Source organism: Cyprinodon variegatus, unplaced genomic scaffold, assembly GCF_000732505.1.
Source record: "Cyprinodon variegatus isolate N-32 unplaced genomic scaffold, C_variegatus-1.0 Scaffold73, whole genome shotgun sequence".
NCBI classification, from domain to species: domain Eukaryota; kingdom Metazoa; phylum Chordata; class Actinopteri; order Cyprinodontiformes; family Cyprinodontidae; genus Cyprinodon; species Cyprinodon variegatus.
Window position 1 is genome coordinate 364,799 of NW_015150526.1, and position 18,509 is coordinate 383,307.

The 18,509-nt window shown below is 37.7% G+C and overlaps 1 protein-coding gene across 1 annotated transcript; it reads left to right on the forward strand.

Annotated features, from left to right (window-relative positions):
• Window positions 1–407: 407 nt before the first annotated feature.
• Window positions 408–10,088, forward strand: LOC107083361 (solute carrier family 12 member 9-like). The gene is made up of 14 exons (XM_015372506.1): window positions 408–709; window positions 1,326–1,460; window positions 1,661–1,798; window positions 1,866–1,972; window positions 3,166–3,367; window positions 3,496–3,603; window positions 4,564–4,675; window positions 4,802–4,959; window positions 5,528–5,610; window positions 6,822–6,946; window positions 7,037–7,229; window positions 7,425–7,599; window positions 8,789–8,935; window positions 9,012–10,088. The coding sequence occupies exons 1-14, from the start codon at window positions 520–522 to the stop codon at window positions 9,911–9,913; spliced, it is 2,775 nt and encodes a 924-aa protein (XP_015227992.1). The 5' UTR covers window positions 408–519; the 3' UTR covers window positions 9,914–10,088.
• The last annotated feature ends 8,421 nt before the right edge of the window (window positions 10,089–18,509 follow it).

Here is an 18,509-nt window from a genome sequence, read left to right on the forward strand (position 1 = left end):
AAGCGATAAATACAGAGATAAAATCGTACGTTTGTTTTTTCATAATAATGGCAAAAGTTGTTTGTGTACTTTTTTTATTTTAACAGCATCGGTTAGAAATGATTTGAATATCGTCTTATAATAAGAATAAGTCTTTCTTTTTCTTTTTCTTTTTGTAGCACAATTGTGTTTACTTGCATAAATGCTGGAATATCTGAGTTGCTGGTTACATAATTACACACATATATACCCTAACTAGTAAACTGTTATATTTTAATGCGAATTTGTTTGTAAAATGTAATTCGCTCAAACCTGCATTTGATTGGAGAAACGGGTTGGAGGACATGACGTCATTCTTAATTAACAGTGGCTGATTACCCGCAGGTGAGTCAGACAGGGTCTCATTGTGGAGGCTTAGAGGAGGAGAGTCAAGCATATACTGAGATGGCTGGTAGAATAGCTACTTTGATTAAATCAACCTCACTGTAAGAAAGTTTAGTTTTCTTAGGGGGTTCGCTTCGCCTCCTTTCTACAGTGAAAATGGCAGAAAGAACTCCTTTACTACATTACCGACTGACCAGCTCCGCAGCAGGGGATGTGGCTGAAGCGGTCGGGGTGCAGTTGGTTAAACCAGCGCCACGGTCCGGCTCCCCAAAGCTTGGAGTGATGTTTGGAGTTGTCATCCCCACTTTACTGTCTATGTTTAGCGTCGTGGTTTTCCTGCGAATTGGTGAGTCTCTAACAGCAAATTACAACAGAAAATTAGGGCCACTGAAAACCAATAAAAAGTGAATTGATTTTTAAGTATTTTTTGCCTGCGAATTGACACTGAAATAACTAAATTCAATTACTAAATCTCCCATTTAGTCTGGTTTATCAGGCAAATATTTTGGGTGTTTTCCGAGATACCTGAATGTACAAAGTCAACATTAATACTTGTAGAGTGTCTGGTTGCAAATGGGTCAAATATGACCACAAAATTACAGCCTTCATTCTGTTGTTTCCTATCATTTTCAGAAATTGGGTTAAACAATTAAGAATTATGAGAAAGGGACCTCCACAACAAATGTATTTCTATAATGCTTTTTATTCAGAACAGTCGACACATTCTGTATGAACTCAAAGGATTATTGGTTATTTTCAGCTTTGATGATTTGTCTTTGACATATCTTTTTTTAACCTTCCTTTTCTACATAATCATTGGGATTGTAGGTTTATGAAAGACTGCTGGGAGATGCAGAAATGTCTACAATTTAACTTTAAAAGTATATATACTTTACAAATGTTTTTAAACCAGCTATTCAATTTATGCTTTGAACGAATTGTAAGACTTTTAATTTCTACAGGATTTGTTGTGGGTCAGGCAGGACTATACCAGTCCATCACCATGTTCCTGGTGGCCTACTTTATCATCACAATGACTGTTCTCTCCATTTGTGCCATTTCCACTAATGGGGCTTTAGAGGCCGGTGGGGCCTACTGTATCCTTTTTATTACCCAGAGTTGAAGGCTGTGGTTCTAAAAAAAAAAAAAAAAGACGTGCACCTTTTGCTCTGTTTTTCTAATTTGTTTCCCTCTTCCGTCAGGTTTGAATTATGATTTTTTTTTTCTTTTTAAATGTGAGTTTTGCATTTTTTTTTGTGTGTGTGAACAAAGACAATTTCCTTTATCTTATTTCCAGACATGATTAGTCGAGCCCTGGGTCCTGAATTCGGTGGCAGTATTGGCATCATGTTTTTTCTTGCCAATGTCTGCGGATGTGCTCTGTATATTTTGGGCTTGGTAGAGGCCATCATGTCTACCTTTGGAGTGCCAGGAGGTAAAGGTTATAAAACATATGTTCTGACCTGTTAAACATACTAAAGCTTTTTCTCACTGTTTCCCAGAGAGTACAGCGGCTTTAGCAGCTCTTCATCAGAAGTTGCCTTCAGGATACTGGTGGTGCTTGTTGTATGGCACTATCCTCCTATTTCTGTGTTTTGTAGTCTGTTTGGTAAGATTTTTGTTTCCAGTTTTCTTTATGCCAATTGTATGTATTTCATTCTGTTTTTATAACTGATCTAATATTTCCAACAAGATCCCATTCAAAATGTTTGGGCTGCAGATAGATAAATGTTTATGCAAGGAAAGTCCTGTATTTAAATGGGAATATATTTTTCTATTGTCTTGTAAAACTGTTTATATATCTTTAACTTTTTCTATTTTAGCCATGGGACTTTAATAAGGAAAATGTATTTTATTGGGATTCATGTAATGAGGCCGATTCACCGCAGCAGCTCACATTCATGAGGTGGCAAAAATGGCTGAATTGTAATATTTCAAGATGGGGAGTAATATTTTAAGGGGGGTGTTGGCTTAGTGGTTAGAGCAGTGCGCTTGTGCTCTGCGAAAGTTGCAAGTACCCCGTTCGATTCCCACAACCTCCACTCTTGACCCTTGATTGCTCCTGGGTGCTGTACAATGGCAGCCCACTGCTCCCCAAGGGGTTGGGTTAAATGCCGAGGCGAATTTCTCCAATATGAGCTCAAAGTTGCATTTGAAGGGATTGGCAGCCTAGTGGTTAGGGCATTGTTTGGAATCCAGAGGTTCTGAGTTCAAGCCCCACTCCAACAGACTGCCACTCTGGCTCTTTGAGCAAGACCCTTAACCCCACATTGCTCCCTGGGTGCCACCCAATGGCAGCCCACTGCTCCCCAATGGGATGGAACAAATACAGAGTGAATTTCATTGCTCTGTAGTTGTGACAGTGTAATGACAATAAAATGTTGGTGAGGGGGGGGGTGAGAGATCTTACAGGTTCATCTCGTGAATACCTAGAAGTATCAGCTTAAGGCTTCCTCTATCAAAGTAAATCCCAATAAAGTAAACTTGTGGAGAAATAACAAATATCAATTTTGTGAACCCATAAAACCAGAAGCACACGCATAACAATTTCAGTTTTAGAAAACAATACTACCACATAGGGGGGGCACAGGGGGTGCATAGAGGGCCCTCTAATGGCCAGTCTACAGTTTTGAATGGAAAAGCTGTATTACATTTTTTAAAGGGAAGTTTTCACATCTTTAAGCAAATTGCCATGCAGGGATGCATCACGTGTGTTAAGGGAGTTTTACAGGCACATTTATGATAAATGCACAGCTCAGCAGCTAAGCCGGCATTGTTGCTGAATTCAACTTGTTTTTACAGGTGGGAGCCCACATTTATGCCAAAGCTACTTTCATTATCTTTATCATCGTCCTGACCGTTCTGGTTTCCATCCTGATCAGTTTTTTCATTGTGAAGCCCACTGCCGTGATCCTTCCAGAAACCTCTCTAAGCAACAATAACAGCAGAAGGACTGCTAACTATACTGGCCTCTGGCTCCATACATTGAAGAACAACCTATTCTGTAAGTTTCCAACAGGTTTACAAACTTCTTTTCATGGATGAACCAATAATCAGTTCAATTATGTTTCTTTTGGTAATTTCTGACCTCTGAATCTCTAAATAATCAGGCCCTCTGTCTGCTCCCTCAAGCTAATTACACAGTTGATTACACCACTGGTGCCATGATGAGTTTTGCCCGCGTGTTTGCAGTCATGTTCAACGGGTGCACTGGAATCATGGCAGGCTCCAACATGTCAGGTATATTGGCGTTAAAGTGCAGAAACCAAAGCTAATACTCATCTTTTTTTTCTGTTATGAACACTTTATAGAGCTAAATGATGGTAACTATAATTGTTTGTGCAGCCATTTTGAGTACAACTCTTAATTTTTACAATCCAAAACATCTCGATCTGCTGAAAATGTTTATCACTACTGATTGACTTGTAGGCAAGTGATTTCATTCCAAGTGTTGAGAAATTAAATGCGCTCCCCGCTCAATATTTGGAGAGAAATTACTTGTGGTTCTCTGACTACTACCTATTAATCAATTAAATGGGACCATATCTACTCATGAAGTGAGCTGCAAATTGTTGGGGGGAGACTGGAAGTCTCACTAAAGTGCTCAATCTAAGACTTATTGCTCCCATTTCAACAATTACCTAAAGCCTTATTCTATCTTATATTGGGTCAGGATGAGAATAATGGCCAATCTTGGACTACTTTTATATGGACCCAGATGCATCTGCTGTGCTCCAGTAAACTTCCAGATCATATTCCATAAATTTTTGGGTACAATTAATGGCAAACCATCAATAGAATCCACATGTTGTACTTTCTTTTTCCCCAGTATTTGTATTAACTACACGTTCAAGGCTTGTTCTTTAAAGATGTGCTTTAATTTTATGTACAGATCTTTAAACTCTCTCCCTTTGGTTTCCCTTATGGGCGACACAATCCCTCTGCCATTATTATGTTAGAAATTCTGCAATTAGATTTTAAATAATACCTTTAAAAATATAAAACTTTGGGGAAAAAAACATCAATAAGGAGAGACTACGAACTTAATTTTATCTGTACAGTACCATTTGTGCAGAAATGTATCTGGACAAGTATGACACTTTTTATAGACCTGCTTTAATTGGTCTAAATATCAGTTAAGATGTATTAAAAAGGGAAATGTTGCGAAATATTGATTTTAAAGTTTCTTTGTGTTACTAGGTGATCTTAAAAACCCCAGCTACTCCATTCCAAGAGGAACGCTTGCAGCTGTTTTCACAACCTTCATTGCATACAATCTGCTGAGTCTGCTGGCTGCAGGATCCTGTGACCGGTTTAAGAATCCACACAAATCTCCAGAATGTTTCTAAAACTTGAATAGTTTCTGTCTTTTTATGGGAACTTTTTTTCCCCCCAGGTGAGATAATGTGACTTTCAATTTTTGTTGGATTATTTGTAGTTCCCTTCTTCAGAACGATTACAGCTTTCTGGGAGACATCAATGTATGGCCTCCTATGGTGACGGTAGGGATCTACTCCTCCGCTATGTCTGCTGCAATGAGTAACCTTATAGGAGCCTCCAGGATCCTGTATGCTCTGGCCAAAGATAACTTGCTGGGTAAGAATATAAAGCAAGCTCTTCTGCTCATTGCTTGCAGTCTTTTAATCTTAAGCTTTGGCCCTCAAACTGCTTAGTTTTTACACAGCACACAATATTAATAACCAGTAACTGTTAAAGATTTATCTACAATATTTGTGGATTATGAGAATCAGTCTTCTGTAGAAATGAAATGGTTTAAAAATTTTGTTTTTGATGCAGGGTGATTCTATTTGGAACAAGGATTTAATTATTCATTGATCATTTAGTTTCTTGGTCTGTAGTTTACATGTAATTAAGCTTTTCATCTGTAAAGCTTGTCTAAACATTTTAATACCATCCATCTGTTTAAAATTGGCCTCGTTCCTCATTGTGACAAAATGTCACTTGTTACTGATTTTCATGGTGGAGGCATTTTAATCTAGAAGGCGTCGTTTGTCAACAGATGGCTTGCTCGGTTCACTTTCTCTGAAGAAAAAAGCCCTTTTTATTGTGTGTTCAGCTTCACGAGGGGAGGATGACTCAGTTGTTTTTGATTTTGGATGATGAGCAATGCGAGAGATTTTCCTAATGTTCCACTTTTGTACAGGTGGTGTCCTGGCACCAGCAAGGAGAACATCTCAAAGTGGGAACCCCTGGGTTTCTGTACTCATCTCCTGGTTGCTCGTGCAGGTAACTGTATTTTTCTTTCTCATAACATTATGGTTTATGGATACATTCTATTTAACCCTTTTTGTGTCGCCCTAAAAGAGGTGGGCAACTCCACTCTACAAGGGCCAGTGTCATCCAGGTTTCAGACTTGGGATGAGAATTTTTGAATTATTTCCCAGCTTTATCAAAAAGATCTTACTTGGTTTCCAAGTCATCTAAAAACTGGACCTTCCTAACTTTAGAAAAATATTGCACATAACAAACCATGTTTGTTGGCTTGTCACCTCATGACTGAATCGTTGTCTTTCTTTCCTAGTTACCTCCACTTTGTTATAATACTGATTAAAAATTGGCCTCATAATATTCAGTAGCAAGGACATGACTGGAGCAGTTGTTTGTAGTAATATATCATAACACTATTTTGGAAATTTGCCCCTAAAGTGGGCCATTCTCTAAAAAAGGGCTGTAGAAATGGTCTGCATGTGTCTGTGCTGGATTTTATACACTCAGCCATGGAAGTGATTGGAACGCATGAGTTTGGGTAACTGTGCTTTTAGCAACATACTGTATGTCATAATTATGTAAGTAAACCTTTTTTAACATTAATAACATGAATCTTAACATAAATCAACAATGAATGTGCTTTAAGAATAGCATCTGGTCAATAAAAAACATTTATTTAGCTAATTGCTTATGTAGGAGAGTGAAAACAACTGTATTTGATATATTGTAACTGACATACTATGTATTTAATTAAAGTGGAATTCACATCCATCCATCTTAACATGTGCAGTTTGCATTTTGCCAATCATTTAACCATTGCAGACAAGGTTTAAACTTCTGTGTTTTATCACTACTTTAGTGAATAAAGAAGGCAAATAGTTTAAAGGTTTTCAACAGGTCAGATAAATAAAATCCTTTACAGGGTATCTACACACTTTTTATTTCATTCTAATTCTTCCAAATCTATATTTTGAGAATCATTACTTTCCTTTTAGGACATTTTGATTGTAGGCCTATTTATTTTCAACTGCAGATTACACTTTAAAGTGCTAATTCTTGTGCTGCTTCTTGAGAGCATTCCTAAAGATGAATCTGCTCAGAATTTTAAATGGATGGATTCCATAAATATTTTTCATGTACTTTATTTTCTTTCTGGAGTTTTTGCTTTGCTTTCCTGAGCAATTGTGATGGTTAATGCATGTATTAAAGTTATGTGTTCATTCCTCTAGGTGGTGCTGTTTGCTGGCAAATTGAATACCATAGCTGGGATTGTAACAATCTTCTTTTTGTTGGTGTATGCTGCTGTTAACCTGGCCTGTTTGGCCCTTGAATGGGCGTCAGCACCAAATTTCAGGTATATTCTACTGAAAGCAGCAGTGATTTACTTGTTTTGGGGGCTAAATTTAGGAACAGTTTTTGTACAAACATTGTTTTTGTTTTTTAGACCATCTTTTCGTTGTTTCACATGGCACACCTGTACTCTTGGCATCTTTGGCTGCCTGGTTATGATGTTCTTGATCAGCTCCATTAATGCTTTTGCCAGCATTGCATTTATGCTGCTCCTCTGGTTGCTCATACACTACCTTGGACCCATCAGCAACTGGGGCTACATTAGTCAAGCTCTTATCTTCCACCAGGTATAGTAACTTTCCTTTGTGACTCTAAATCAAAGGTTTATACTATAAATCAATGCAGTAACACAACCCTGAAATGCATCGATGTTAGTGGCTATTGTGTGGAAAAATGTGAAGGGGTTCAAGAACTGCCATACCATTTAAATGACTCTTTAAATATTTGACAGAATGATAAAAAAGAAAATGTTTTGTTCTTAGGTGCGCAAGTATTTGCTGCTGCTCGATGTGCGGAAGGACCATGTAAAGTTCTGGAGGCCACAGGTGTTGTTGATGATCGCAAATCCTCGCACCTGCATAAGTCTCATGACTTTCATCAATGACCTAAAGAAAAGTGGCCTGTACGTTCTGGGACATGTAAAGCTTGGGATGCTTGGTAAGTGAAAGGAAACAATTTCTTGTTTATCAAAGAGCCGCTGCAGTTTTTAGAAAGGATCTTTGCCACCAGCAAGAATGTCAAATTTACTTGCCATAAGCTATGTTGTCACTCTATTTTGGAATGGTGTTTATTTTATTGTTTGAATTCACAGCAGTAAACTCAACTAATCTTACTACCAATTTAGCTTTACAAAAAATATAAATAAGAGATGGAAAATCTATATATTGGAAGTCATAAATCTGAAGTGTACACGTTTCAATATCAGAGCTTTTCTGTTCCAACGCATTTTTAGAGCATGATGCCAAACGTTTTTTTTTGTTTGTTTTTTTTTGAACATGTCAATTTTCAGGACGTTTTATATTCTCAATACGTTTAAAGCCTACAAGATTCATTTACTGACAGCTATCCTTGGAGAACTAAACTCAGGCCTCAAAAATGCTTAAAACATCACGACTCATTCTGTAGCTCTTTAGAGTACACTTATTTTAAGTAGAAAATTTTAGTTGGTGCGATGCATCATTTTAATCTTTTTATTTTTTTTCTACCCATTAGTACAAAGAATTTAAATGTGTAGGGAATAAAACATTTTTACAAAATTTTTTTCTGTCGCAACCTAATTGTAGAAATATGCAGAATTTTAAAAGGCAAGTTTGACATACAAGAAAAAAAAAATTCTTGAAATAGGCCATTGAGAAGAAACTTGTTTTTTAGGTACCACCACAAAAAGGGCCTTTTTTTAAGATATATTACTAATATTTAAGATAAATGATCATAAAAAAAATGTTTGAGCCAGATCAGTTCTAATACTGCTGTCTGACTTAATTTCTGGGGACAAAAATATGTCTTTTGTCACAACTTGAGTCAAAAATATGCTAGGATGAAAAATATGCAGGTTTGAAAGCAGCACCTGTCCATCTTTTGGGTCTTGCCGTACCCACATTTTTTTGCGAATGTCAGAAAACTACATTTAAGTCCACAGCTGCAAAAAACATACTTGGCTACTTCATTATGTCACTGCATTGATATTTATAAATGTACCACATTCAAACTTTAGCTAACAATGTAGCCACCATACCTAAAACATGATTATTTTAGTTGTCGGTCAGATTAAATGCATACAACCATTCCCAGGATTAAATACAGTGCGTGTCATTATGTATTCTTTTTTGTGTCTTTGATTGTGCAGATGGTTTGCCAGCTGATCCCCTGCAGAGCTGTTATGATTCATGGCTGTCCTTAGTGGATCATTTAAAAATCAAGGCATTTGTAAACCTAACCCTGGCTGACTCTGTTCGGCATGGAGTTCAGAATTTGCTCTTCATCTCAGGCTTTGGTAGGATCACTTGACCTTTGGTTTGAAGTATTTTAAATCTTGTTTATCATTATGTTAATATATCTACTGGTTTTAGGTGGGATGAGGCCAAACACTCTTGTTTTGGGCTTTTATGATGATTGCACACCTGAAGATTGCCTCACCAGTCAAATATCTCCATCTGTAAACTGTGGCTCTGAGGTTTGTTCGACTGCAGACTCTGGGCAGCAAAGCTCCTTATTTTTTCCAAGTGTCCGCAGGCCTGAAGATCCGAAGTACCTTCAGGAAGAGGAATATGTGTCCATTATTGCAGATGCTGTTAAAATGGGGAAGAACGTGGCTCTTGCACGTTATTTTAATCAGTTCAGCCGGGAGGAAGTCTTGGGCTACCAAAGCTCCGGGGGACCATTTGTAGACTTGTGGCCCCTTAACCTACTTCATCCAGACAGCCATGGATATGTGAATGTCTGCTCCCTGTTCTTGCTACAGCTAGCTTGCGTCCTTCGTGAAACCCGGGCCTGGAACCAGGCAAAACTTCGCCTCTTCCTGTGCGTGGAAGCAGGCTGTACGCTGCCAGAAGATGAGGAGAGGAAGCTCCAGAAGATGCTGATGGAACTTAGGATATCGGCTCAGGTCCACACGGTGGTTTGGGACCAGGTGGTGGCCATGCACTGGCAGAGACAAGGAGGGAGGGGAGGAGAGGGAGACGGTCCACTGAATGATGAGGCGAGGTTGAAACCAGAAGGGGACCAGGATGGTGATCAAAGGTTCCCAAGTAACACCTCTCATTTAACAAATGAATATATCTGTGCCGTCAATAATCTGATTCATGGCCATGGCTCCCCTAGGCCAGCTGTGCGTTTCTTGTATTTGCCCCACCCACCAGCAGATGCTAGCCGTTATCATGCTTACCTTTATCAACTAGATCTGTTGAGTCGGGACCTTGGCCCAACGCTGCTCATCCATGGAATCACTCCTGTTGTCACTACAGACCTCTAGAAGTTTTTATCAGCATTGCTATAAAGTTAAATAAAGTCAAATAATTTTAAGATCATGGGAAAGATTACGTTATACAGCATTTCTTAGATTAAGCCTGATTTTAATTTTAAAAATTTCTTTGACTATGAAAACATTGTGCACTTTCCTTTTTTTTTTTTTTTTAAACTGAGCAAAGATCTGGGTGTGTTCCTGTGCATCTATATATGATTTAGTATTGTTTGGCCTTTGTTTAGATTTTTTTTTTCATTAGGATGTGGGCTTGGTGAATATTTGACCTTTTGTACTTGTTGAATATTAAAATAAATTCACAAAGCTCTGATTTTTATTGTATTCGAGTGCCATAGCCTTGGTTATAAGTAATCACTAACTGAAACAAGCCCTTTCCTTTTCTCCTTCTTAAAATAAGCACTTATTACTACCACATATCTGATGTATTCCTAGTCCTTTAAATGTTTGTCTTTAATAGGGTTAAAAAATGACAATAGCAACTTTTTTTAAGGTCTACAAAAAGTGTTTGTGCTTGGATTTTCTTATTTTTCAACTAAAGTTGGGTTTTAAACTTGTGAACTCAGAGGTTATCAAGCAGCCTTGAACACTGCATCCATCAAAAAAGGCTGCTTCACACAAAAACATGGTGGTAGTCCAAATATGAACTATTGGCAAAAAAAAAAAAAAAATCTAAACTTGTACAAAAATAATGTACTTAAGCAATTTTGTGGTTGCCAAATTGTTGACAAAATGGCTCTAAACAAATTAATATTGCACAGAATTTTTTATTTTCAGTATTGCATTACATTTCAGACTAAGACCTGCTTTTCTTTAAGGAATTTTGAATCTTTATTTTTAGCCAAGACCATTAGGAGGCATAAGGTTCAAAGAGTCCCTTGTGGCTCCAGGTTGCAGACCCAAGGTTTTAATGTGCTATAGCTGCTATAGTATGTGCTTGTGTCGGGCTGAAAACATTTGCACTTACAAAAACAATTCAGGTGTAAAGTCCTGCACTCATTGCTTTACCATGATTTTATTGTGTGAGTGGAGTTGACCTCACATGACAAATATTGGTAAGTTAATAGTGGGTGATAAAGGTATTTTGCCACCTGATTAAGCAGAGGCATTGGCGGCAAATGGCATATTTGCTTTGACGTAATTTCCATGAGTTCATTCTGGCTGAACACAGTCGCCCACCTACACAATTCTGATAAGCAGCATGTGGGAGTATATTCCCAGATGGAGGCAGGTTTGCTCCATTGAAGAAAAATGGGCATCAAAGATGCTAACTGCATCATGTATGCTTGGATTTTCCTCTGTGGCTTGTGATTAACTTTATTTGGACATAGCAAATGTGCAGCTGTTCACACTCAGCCTGTGATTGCTCAGTTTGGATGGATGACTGTGGGCTCTCTCTACCTCCTAAACCAACATGAGAGAGGAGGAAGAACTGACTCACTTCCGCATGATGGAGAGATTTACAGATTAGGGAAAAGCACTCTAAACCTTGAACGTGATATTCTGATCTGCTCAGTAGGTGGCTTTTTTTTTTATCACTTAAGTTTCTTTTCAGAAAATGAAAAATCAGCTATATCAGGCATTCAGAGAGAAATTTGAAAAGTGAAATACTGAATTTGCTTTCTCTTTAAATAAATTCTATGTGATCATCTAGAATATTTTTATTAGTATGAAGTCAATTGATAAGACTTTTGATAGAAAAGAAAAACGACTCCAGTAATCCTTAAAGGCAGATCAAAGCAATTTAGTTTACAAATGACTTTATTGGTTAAGTTATTGAATAAAAAGTACGGCTCTCAAGACAACTCTTCAGTTATCGAAGTCTCATGGAGCGAGAGATGTCCCTTTCTTGTTTTGGCAAGAAGCTTGGCTTGCATATAGCGAGGCTAACACTTTATTCTGCTTTCCTGCCTCCTCTTTCAAACGTCAGGATCTGACCCAGCATTGATAAAGACAGGTAGGACTGATTTAAAAGTTTTTTTTGTTGTTTTTTAAAGAAAAGTCAAAGAAGCTTAAATCTGGGATTCACATGGAATATAATATAGATGTTTGTTAATTTGCTCTTAAATATTCTCAGAAAATTAATAGTGTTTATATATTGAAAAAATATAAAGCTGACTAATAGCTACCCCGTTATTAAACTGGCACTTTTTTTGGGTTAGTGAAACAATATTGGACCATGCAAAACACACATATATATATAAACTGTTTTTATGTATGTTCTTGTTGGCATTCATATAAATCTAATGGTGAGATAACCTAGTATACGTTTGATTGTTTTTGGTCTAAAACTCTAACAGCCGCCTCTGATCCTATTACCAATTCAGTTAGCATAGGGACCTCCTAACATTCCTTGCCACCATTAGGAACTATATGGTTGCCCCTAATCTTTTGCATTACAGAAGATATACCCGGTACACAGATTACCTCATGGAGTTGAACAAAAATACATTTTCCTTCATGAGTGGTGCGTTACACATGCTGATCTTCAAATTTTGGGCTTTATTGAAATGCAGAGCTTTAGCCTGCATTTGTGTACCTTTGTATGTTTTATTATTTTTGTTGTCTTTTGTAGCCTTTTTGTCATTTTTTTTCCAAAGGCTGTAGTCCAAATTTGATAAGGATCCTTCATGTCCATCACGTACAAAAGTCTGTGATGCTGAAGGCTGTCTGGATTCAACACAGCAATCCAGAGCTCCCTTTCTACCCTGAATAGTGTTTTTACTGTTGACCCAACGAAAGGTAAAAGGATAGGAGCTAGGAAAAGGAAGTAGGAGCCGTGAATAATCAGAAGTTTAGAAATGCAGTTGTAACCATTGCTTTTAGTATGTTTTACAATATTAAGAGTTTTTGAAGGATTTTTTTTTGTTTTTGGTTTCTTTTTTTAGCCTTGTTATGGCTTAGAAATCATGCAAATTGAACCTAAAAAACAGGTCCACCCCTGTTTGCCCGTTGTTGGCCTGCAATACCCGATACTGGCCTATGCCTCTGAAAATGGAGTTGTTAGGGTAATTGCTAACCTGGCTGACCATGCCAAGATGTTTTGGTCCCCTGCATAGCGATGGGGGTTGAGATGATAGCAGGAAGAAATGAACTCTATCACTGGATTTTTGAGAGCTCCGAGGGGTGGTCCTGCCTGGTCAGCCAGGCCAACAACGACCTCAACAACTCTCCATTACTAAGGGGTGGACCTGTTTTTTCGGTTCAATTGGCATGTTTTCTAAAGGGCTGGTTATACCAGCCCTTTGTGTCGTAGTGAGTTTGTAGCAGATATTTTTAATTTATGCCTAATATTGATGCGTGGTCTAGGCCATTTTATTCCACGCCACAATGCAAGATGGAAAATCACGAACTAGCTGTGGGTCTAGATACGGCTGAGGTGGTGAGGAAGTGGGGGCAAGTTTGTCAGACAATGGAGGGAAATGTGGGCACAAAAGAGCAGGGATCCAGGGGGAAAAATGGTCCCAGCGTGCTCACGCACCTCGCTCTTCTAGCTGGTCCATCTTCACGAGTCATTTTCCACAATTTCGGTCATACAAACAAAAGAAGCCGGTAAAGGTACCAATCAGGATATACGGATAGTGTAGAGCAGATGTAGATTTGACTAATCATTGGCCTCCTGTCTGCGGCACAGTCTGCTGTCACCTACAATATTGGATAGGTGCAACACAGTGTCTGCGGCAGGGACGGAGGCACATTTGCATTCACTGCAACACACACGCAGACAACCTGGTTTCTGAGTATAAATCAGCCTTAAGTCAGGACAAGGCTTTGTTGGGCAACACTATAAAGCCTAGAACTAGACGCTAATCCAGACAATTGAAAAACTTCCTGGATGGGAAGTGAAATGACTTTAAATTTGGAAAACAAAGTCCAGTTGTTTGCTTTTTAACTCTTTTGGAATGACTATGACTTGGATGACTGAGAATCTTCACCAGCAAACAAAACCGAGGCTTTGGTCAAAGGCTCCTCTAGATATCAACATCTATAATAAACGCTTAAGTTTCTACAACATCTAATTTCCTTTTGGGATCAATAAGCTTTCTTTGAAGTTAATTAAATCAATCTACTTTGTAAGGAAAACCCCTTTAATTAGTTACTCTTTAACTAGCAGATATTGATTTGTAAATAGCAAAACAGCTTTAGCTGCTTTCAAATGTTTTTGTCCATGCATCCTTTCCTTGATGTGTTCAATACATTTTTCCATTTTCTTATACAAAAATCCTCACACAAGAATTCATTTTGAAATAATTTGCTGGTCATAAACTTTTACCATTGTGCACCACCTGTGTCTCAATGTGACAGTGGAAATGGGAACTGAAAGGCACAGGAGAGGAGGGACTTTGGACAGGTGGCGAGTACAGCTCAGGGGATTGTGACATGCAATTTACCAGACTCGATTTATGCTACAAGAGTCCACAAAGGGCTAGACACAATGCCAACCTGCACTACAATGTTTTTACCAATGCAGGAAGATTAGATCTAAGTCATACAGACTTTACAGTTTCTTTCCCAAAGCTCTTACTGTAATTACCCCCCTGTGGTCAGACACACACTTTCTCAATTTGCCTATATGTAGTGGGAACTTCTATTTAGGCCAATTTGGTGTTTTGGGTTTCTGTCATTTTCAATCCTCTAAACACCCTAACCTGACATAATCCAGACTCCAGCACATACCTCATCCCAACCTTCACCTAAAAAACAATCCACACCACTTCCTAACCATTAGCAATAAAGGATGCAAGACCCGAAAAAATATCCTTGCTTTGATACAAACTGTCAATTTGATGGTCATCAAATGATCCTCACTCTGATACCAAACCAAGAGCACACATACACACCCCAGAGCCACAAAGAGACAAAAACAAACACGCCTCCTGATTATCAAATAATCCACCAGTCCATTTCATGGGCCATTATGGCGCACGTCAGTGGTTGCACTTTAGGTAAATATGTTACATTTACATAATCTTCTTCCAATGGTGTTTATATCTTCAAAAATGTGTTTACTTTTTCTTTAAAGTGTTAAATATTTTGTGCTATTTATCTTTGATGTTTTATATGATGCTTGTTATGTTTTTAATTTCTGTATTCTATATCTCTCCTCTGATAGGTGACTTATTAAAGCTTCATCATGGTTTTATGTATCTGAAAACACCTAACTTTTTATTTTCTTCGATATCTGCAAGTGTAGATTATGTGTGGATGGTTATTTCTGGTGTTAACTGTTTCTTGACGACTCGATTTAAAATAAGAACAATGTCAATAAATGCATATTTACAAGCTGTAATGTAAAAACATAATTAGTCTTTTGAAAAGATTTTAAAAAAGTCACTCTTCTGCTGTATCTACATATAGCTATCAAGATTTGATGCATTTAAAGGGTTAGAATTTGTCTTCAGGTTTGAACTGGATGCTTTTAGGTCAGGAAAATGAAAAATTACCAGACATCTTCAAAACTAGAACCTGCCGGATGTATTTTCTCTTTGGCACAGAGAATTTGGCTTGAGCTGAGATGTTTCTCCTGAACACTAGTCCGTTCCATCTGTGGCCTGCGTCACATTTGCAACACACGTTACGTCCATTTTCACCAGCCCACACGTCGCTGAAAACGTGCATGTGGGAAGGAGGGTGTTAACAGATTGAGGCAAGCCCTATAAGGGGATGCAACATCCACACTCAAAATATCTTAATCACTTGCTCAGCCAAAGGACAGCAAGAAAGGAGGGTATTTGCACAGCTTCACAGACACAAAGGATACACATTGTGGTAATCAACGGCTCTCCTATTATCTCAGTAGTTGTGGGTGTGAAGGGTGATTCCTTCACTGACTGTGCAAGCTTCTTTCCTTATGCTTAGCTGTATGATTGGGGATGTATGCATCATTTAGATATATGGAAGAATTGGGCAGCTTCCAATTTATCCACCCTGAGACCAAGAGCAGACACACTCATAAGAATTACTTTTTTTTGCTTTTGGTTATTTTTCTAGCAAGCCTAAATTTCACTGTAACTTTAGGCCCCAGGATGTGGACAACTCCATATTTGGTCGTGTAAATTTATGTAATCTTTTTTTTTTTCTTCTGATTTTATTGCCATTACATTGCCACAAGTAAAGAGCAACAAAATGAACTCTTGAATTTAACCCATTCCCTTGGGAAGCAGTGGGCTACCGTTGTGCAGCACCCGGGGAGCAGTGAACTCAGAACCACTAGCCGACGATCCCTCTAATCTTTATTTATAGCCCTTTTTTAGAGACAGTGAACGCAACAAATAGCTTTACAAAAGATAAAAAACAGGTGAATAACAAAGATAAGCTGGCTAAAGAAAGCTAAGCATTAAATGGGTCTTTAGCATTGTAACAACGAAGGGATGAACAGGCTGTTTTAGATTAAGGAGTTTTCGTGCAAGGTAACATGTAGGGCATGGGAGATGGAGGTAAACATTTTCAGTTTCAAAATTTTGCCCTTTAATATCAGTCTGTGATAGAAATCTTGGAAGTGTGTACTGCTTCTACAAGTTCCATGAGACCCTAAACACATACATGTTGGGTTTTAAGATGAATGAATTAATAGCTTTAAAATAAATATTTCGTATTAGCACTGATTTGGCGAGAACTTAAATGCATCCTATGATCAACAGACAGAGCCATCTGTGGCTTACATCATCCTTTCACCAGAAATCTACATTTCTGGTTCACGTGTAGATTCATCAGCCTCCACCTCACTGACGCAGGCAGTGAGGTGGAGGCTAGCAGTTAGCAGACGCAGGCAGACACGACACCAATCACCCATCAACCAATCACTGTTTATTTACAAAGCATTTTATACAAAATGAATACCACGGAATGTTTTACATATAATGAAAACAGAAGGCAAAATCAATAAAACAAACGAAAACCATGCTGTAAGGAATAACACGTACATACATCTGCAGTTTTGCACAGATTGAACAACTGTTTTAATGATGAGGACTTATGGCTTCAGGTAGAGATAACTCTAGGAGGCATATATTTTAAAATTATATGAGTTTTAGCATAGACAACACAGATCTGGTTGGAGTTTGGGGGACATGTAAAGTCATAACACTTAAAGTCAACATAAAACCAAATTACAAGAGCAGTAAAAATCCTGATTGATTTCAAATTAAGTAAAATTAGCAGTAAATTATCTGGGACACTAGAAGTCAAGCAAAATTCAAGCCAAAAATAAGCATTTTAAGTTTGTATTTAAAGGCATTAGTGGGCACTACGGCTGTTCAACAACAACAAGCTAAAATTTGCAAAATTATGTCTTGATTATCGGCTCAAACTAAAACAGATTTCAGGACAAGGACTATTACACATTCAGCTCAAGCACTCAACTATATAAGTCAATGCTAATGCAGGAGATTGTTGAAATGGAACTATTGGGACCAGTCTTCTTTGGCTGAATACCTGCAGTGTCTTTTAGGTGTTTGTTTATTTGGTGAGATTTAAAGTGATTTATAGAACCTAAAGTTTTTAACTTGGTCTACAAAGGTTGGTTTCTAGATATGATTTTAAGCGGTCATGCTGCAATCTATGAAAAATTCCTTTTAATGTGTGTTTTGCTTTAAAGAAATACCAGGAGTTGCATCAGTTTTACAGTAGGAATACATCTATATTTACCCAAATGGGATATTATGTGAAGTTATTAACTCCTGGAGTCGTTGCTGATGACGTTTAAACTGTGGAAAAAGCACAAGTTGATTTGATGGTGGGAGGCAAAGACTGGAGGATGTTTGTATCCTGTGGGAATGTGCAGTAAGCGTTGCTCTGCTTCTGCCCACACAACGCCAGAGATTTATTTCTGGCTATTTGCACAAGTACAGCAACAAAGCTGATGTCTAAAGTAATACTGTATTGTTGTTGGATGTAACTACATACTTTTGTTGCTTTGTGAAAAGGGTCTTTAAATAATTAAACTACCTCAAAGGAGAAGGTTTAAATGTAATTATTCTTTATAAGTCACAAAATGATTGCAACATTTAGCATCAAAGATAAAAGCTAGAACAAATTGTGATTTTCAGTAATTATTCACCTCTTTTGGCCCTTTTCAAGCATGGAAAAATCTGATAATTAAGCCCAGTGGTGGCTTTCCTTTGTGGTTTTGGAGAAATGTTTATTTAGAGCTTTATTACATATTTTTTATGCTATCTTTATATGCAAAAAATAAACTATGCATTAAGTATGACTTTAATTCCAGAAATTAGCAGCAGCTAAAAACATCCCTCTCCCTGTGAAGGTTAATAATTGTTTGCACTAAGAAGTGCAAGCCTTCTATAACATTTCACTGGGTTTATGGTTATAGAGAGAGATGGTTAGAAATGATTAAAAATGGAAATTACTTTTAACATTTCTGTTGCCCTCTAAATTTTTCAAAATGATGATTTTAGCATGCACAAAAAAACGCATTTGAGCACAAAAGGTGAAGGTTATCCAAAGTCCTGGTTCTGTTTAATTGTCTTCTGTTCAGCTTATTCAACAGCTTTTTTTCACAGGGTTTAAGTCTGTGGACTGTGATGGCATTAAAAGATGACTGAAATAAAATTTTTGGACAAAGTAACTAAGT

Excerpts from the sequence above, each read along its gene's own strand:
- LOC107083361 (XM_015372506.1), top strand. The coding sequence starts at position 520 with ATGGCAGAAAGAACTCCTTTACTACATTACCGACTGACCAGCTCCGCA. Across the intron at positions 1,799-1,865 it reads TACCTTTGGAGTGCCAGGAG|AGAGTACAGCGGCTTTAGCA; the intron begins GTAAAGGTTATA and ends ACTGTTTCCCAG. Across the intron at positions 5,611-6,821 it reads TCTCCTGGTTGCTCGTGCAG|GTGGTGCTGTTTGCTGGCAA; the intron begins GTAACTGTATTT and ends TCATTCCTCTAG.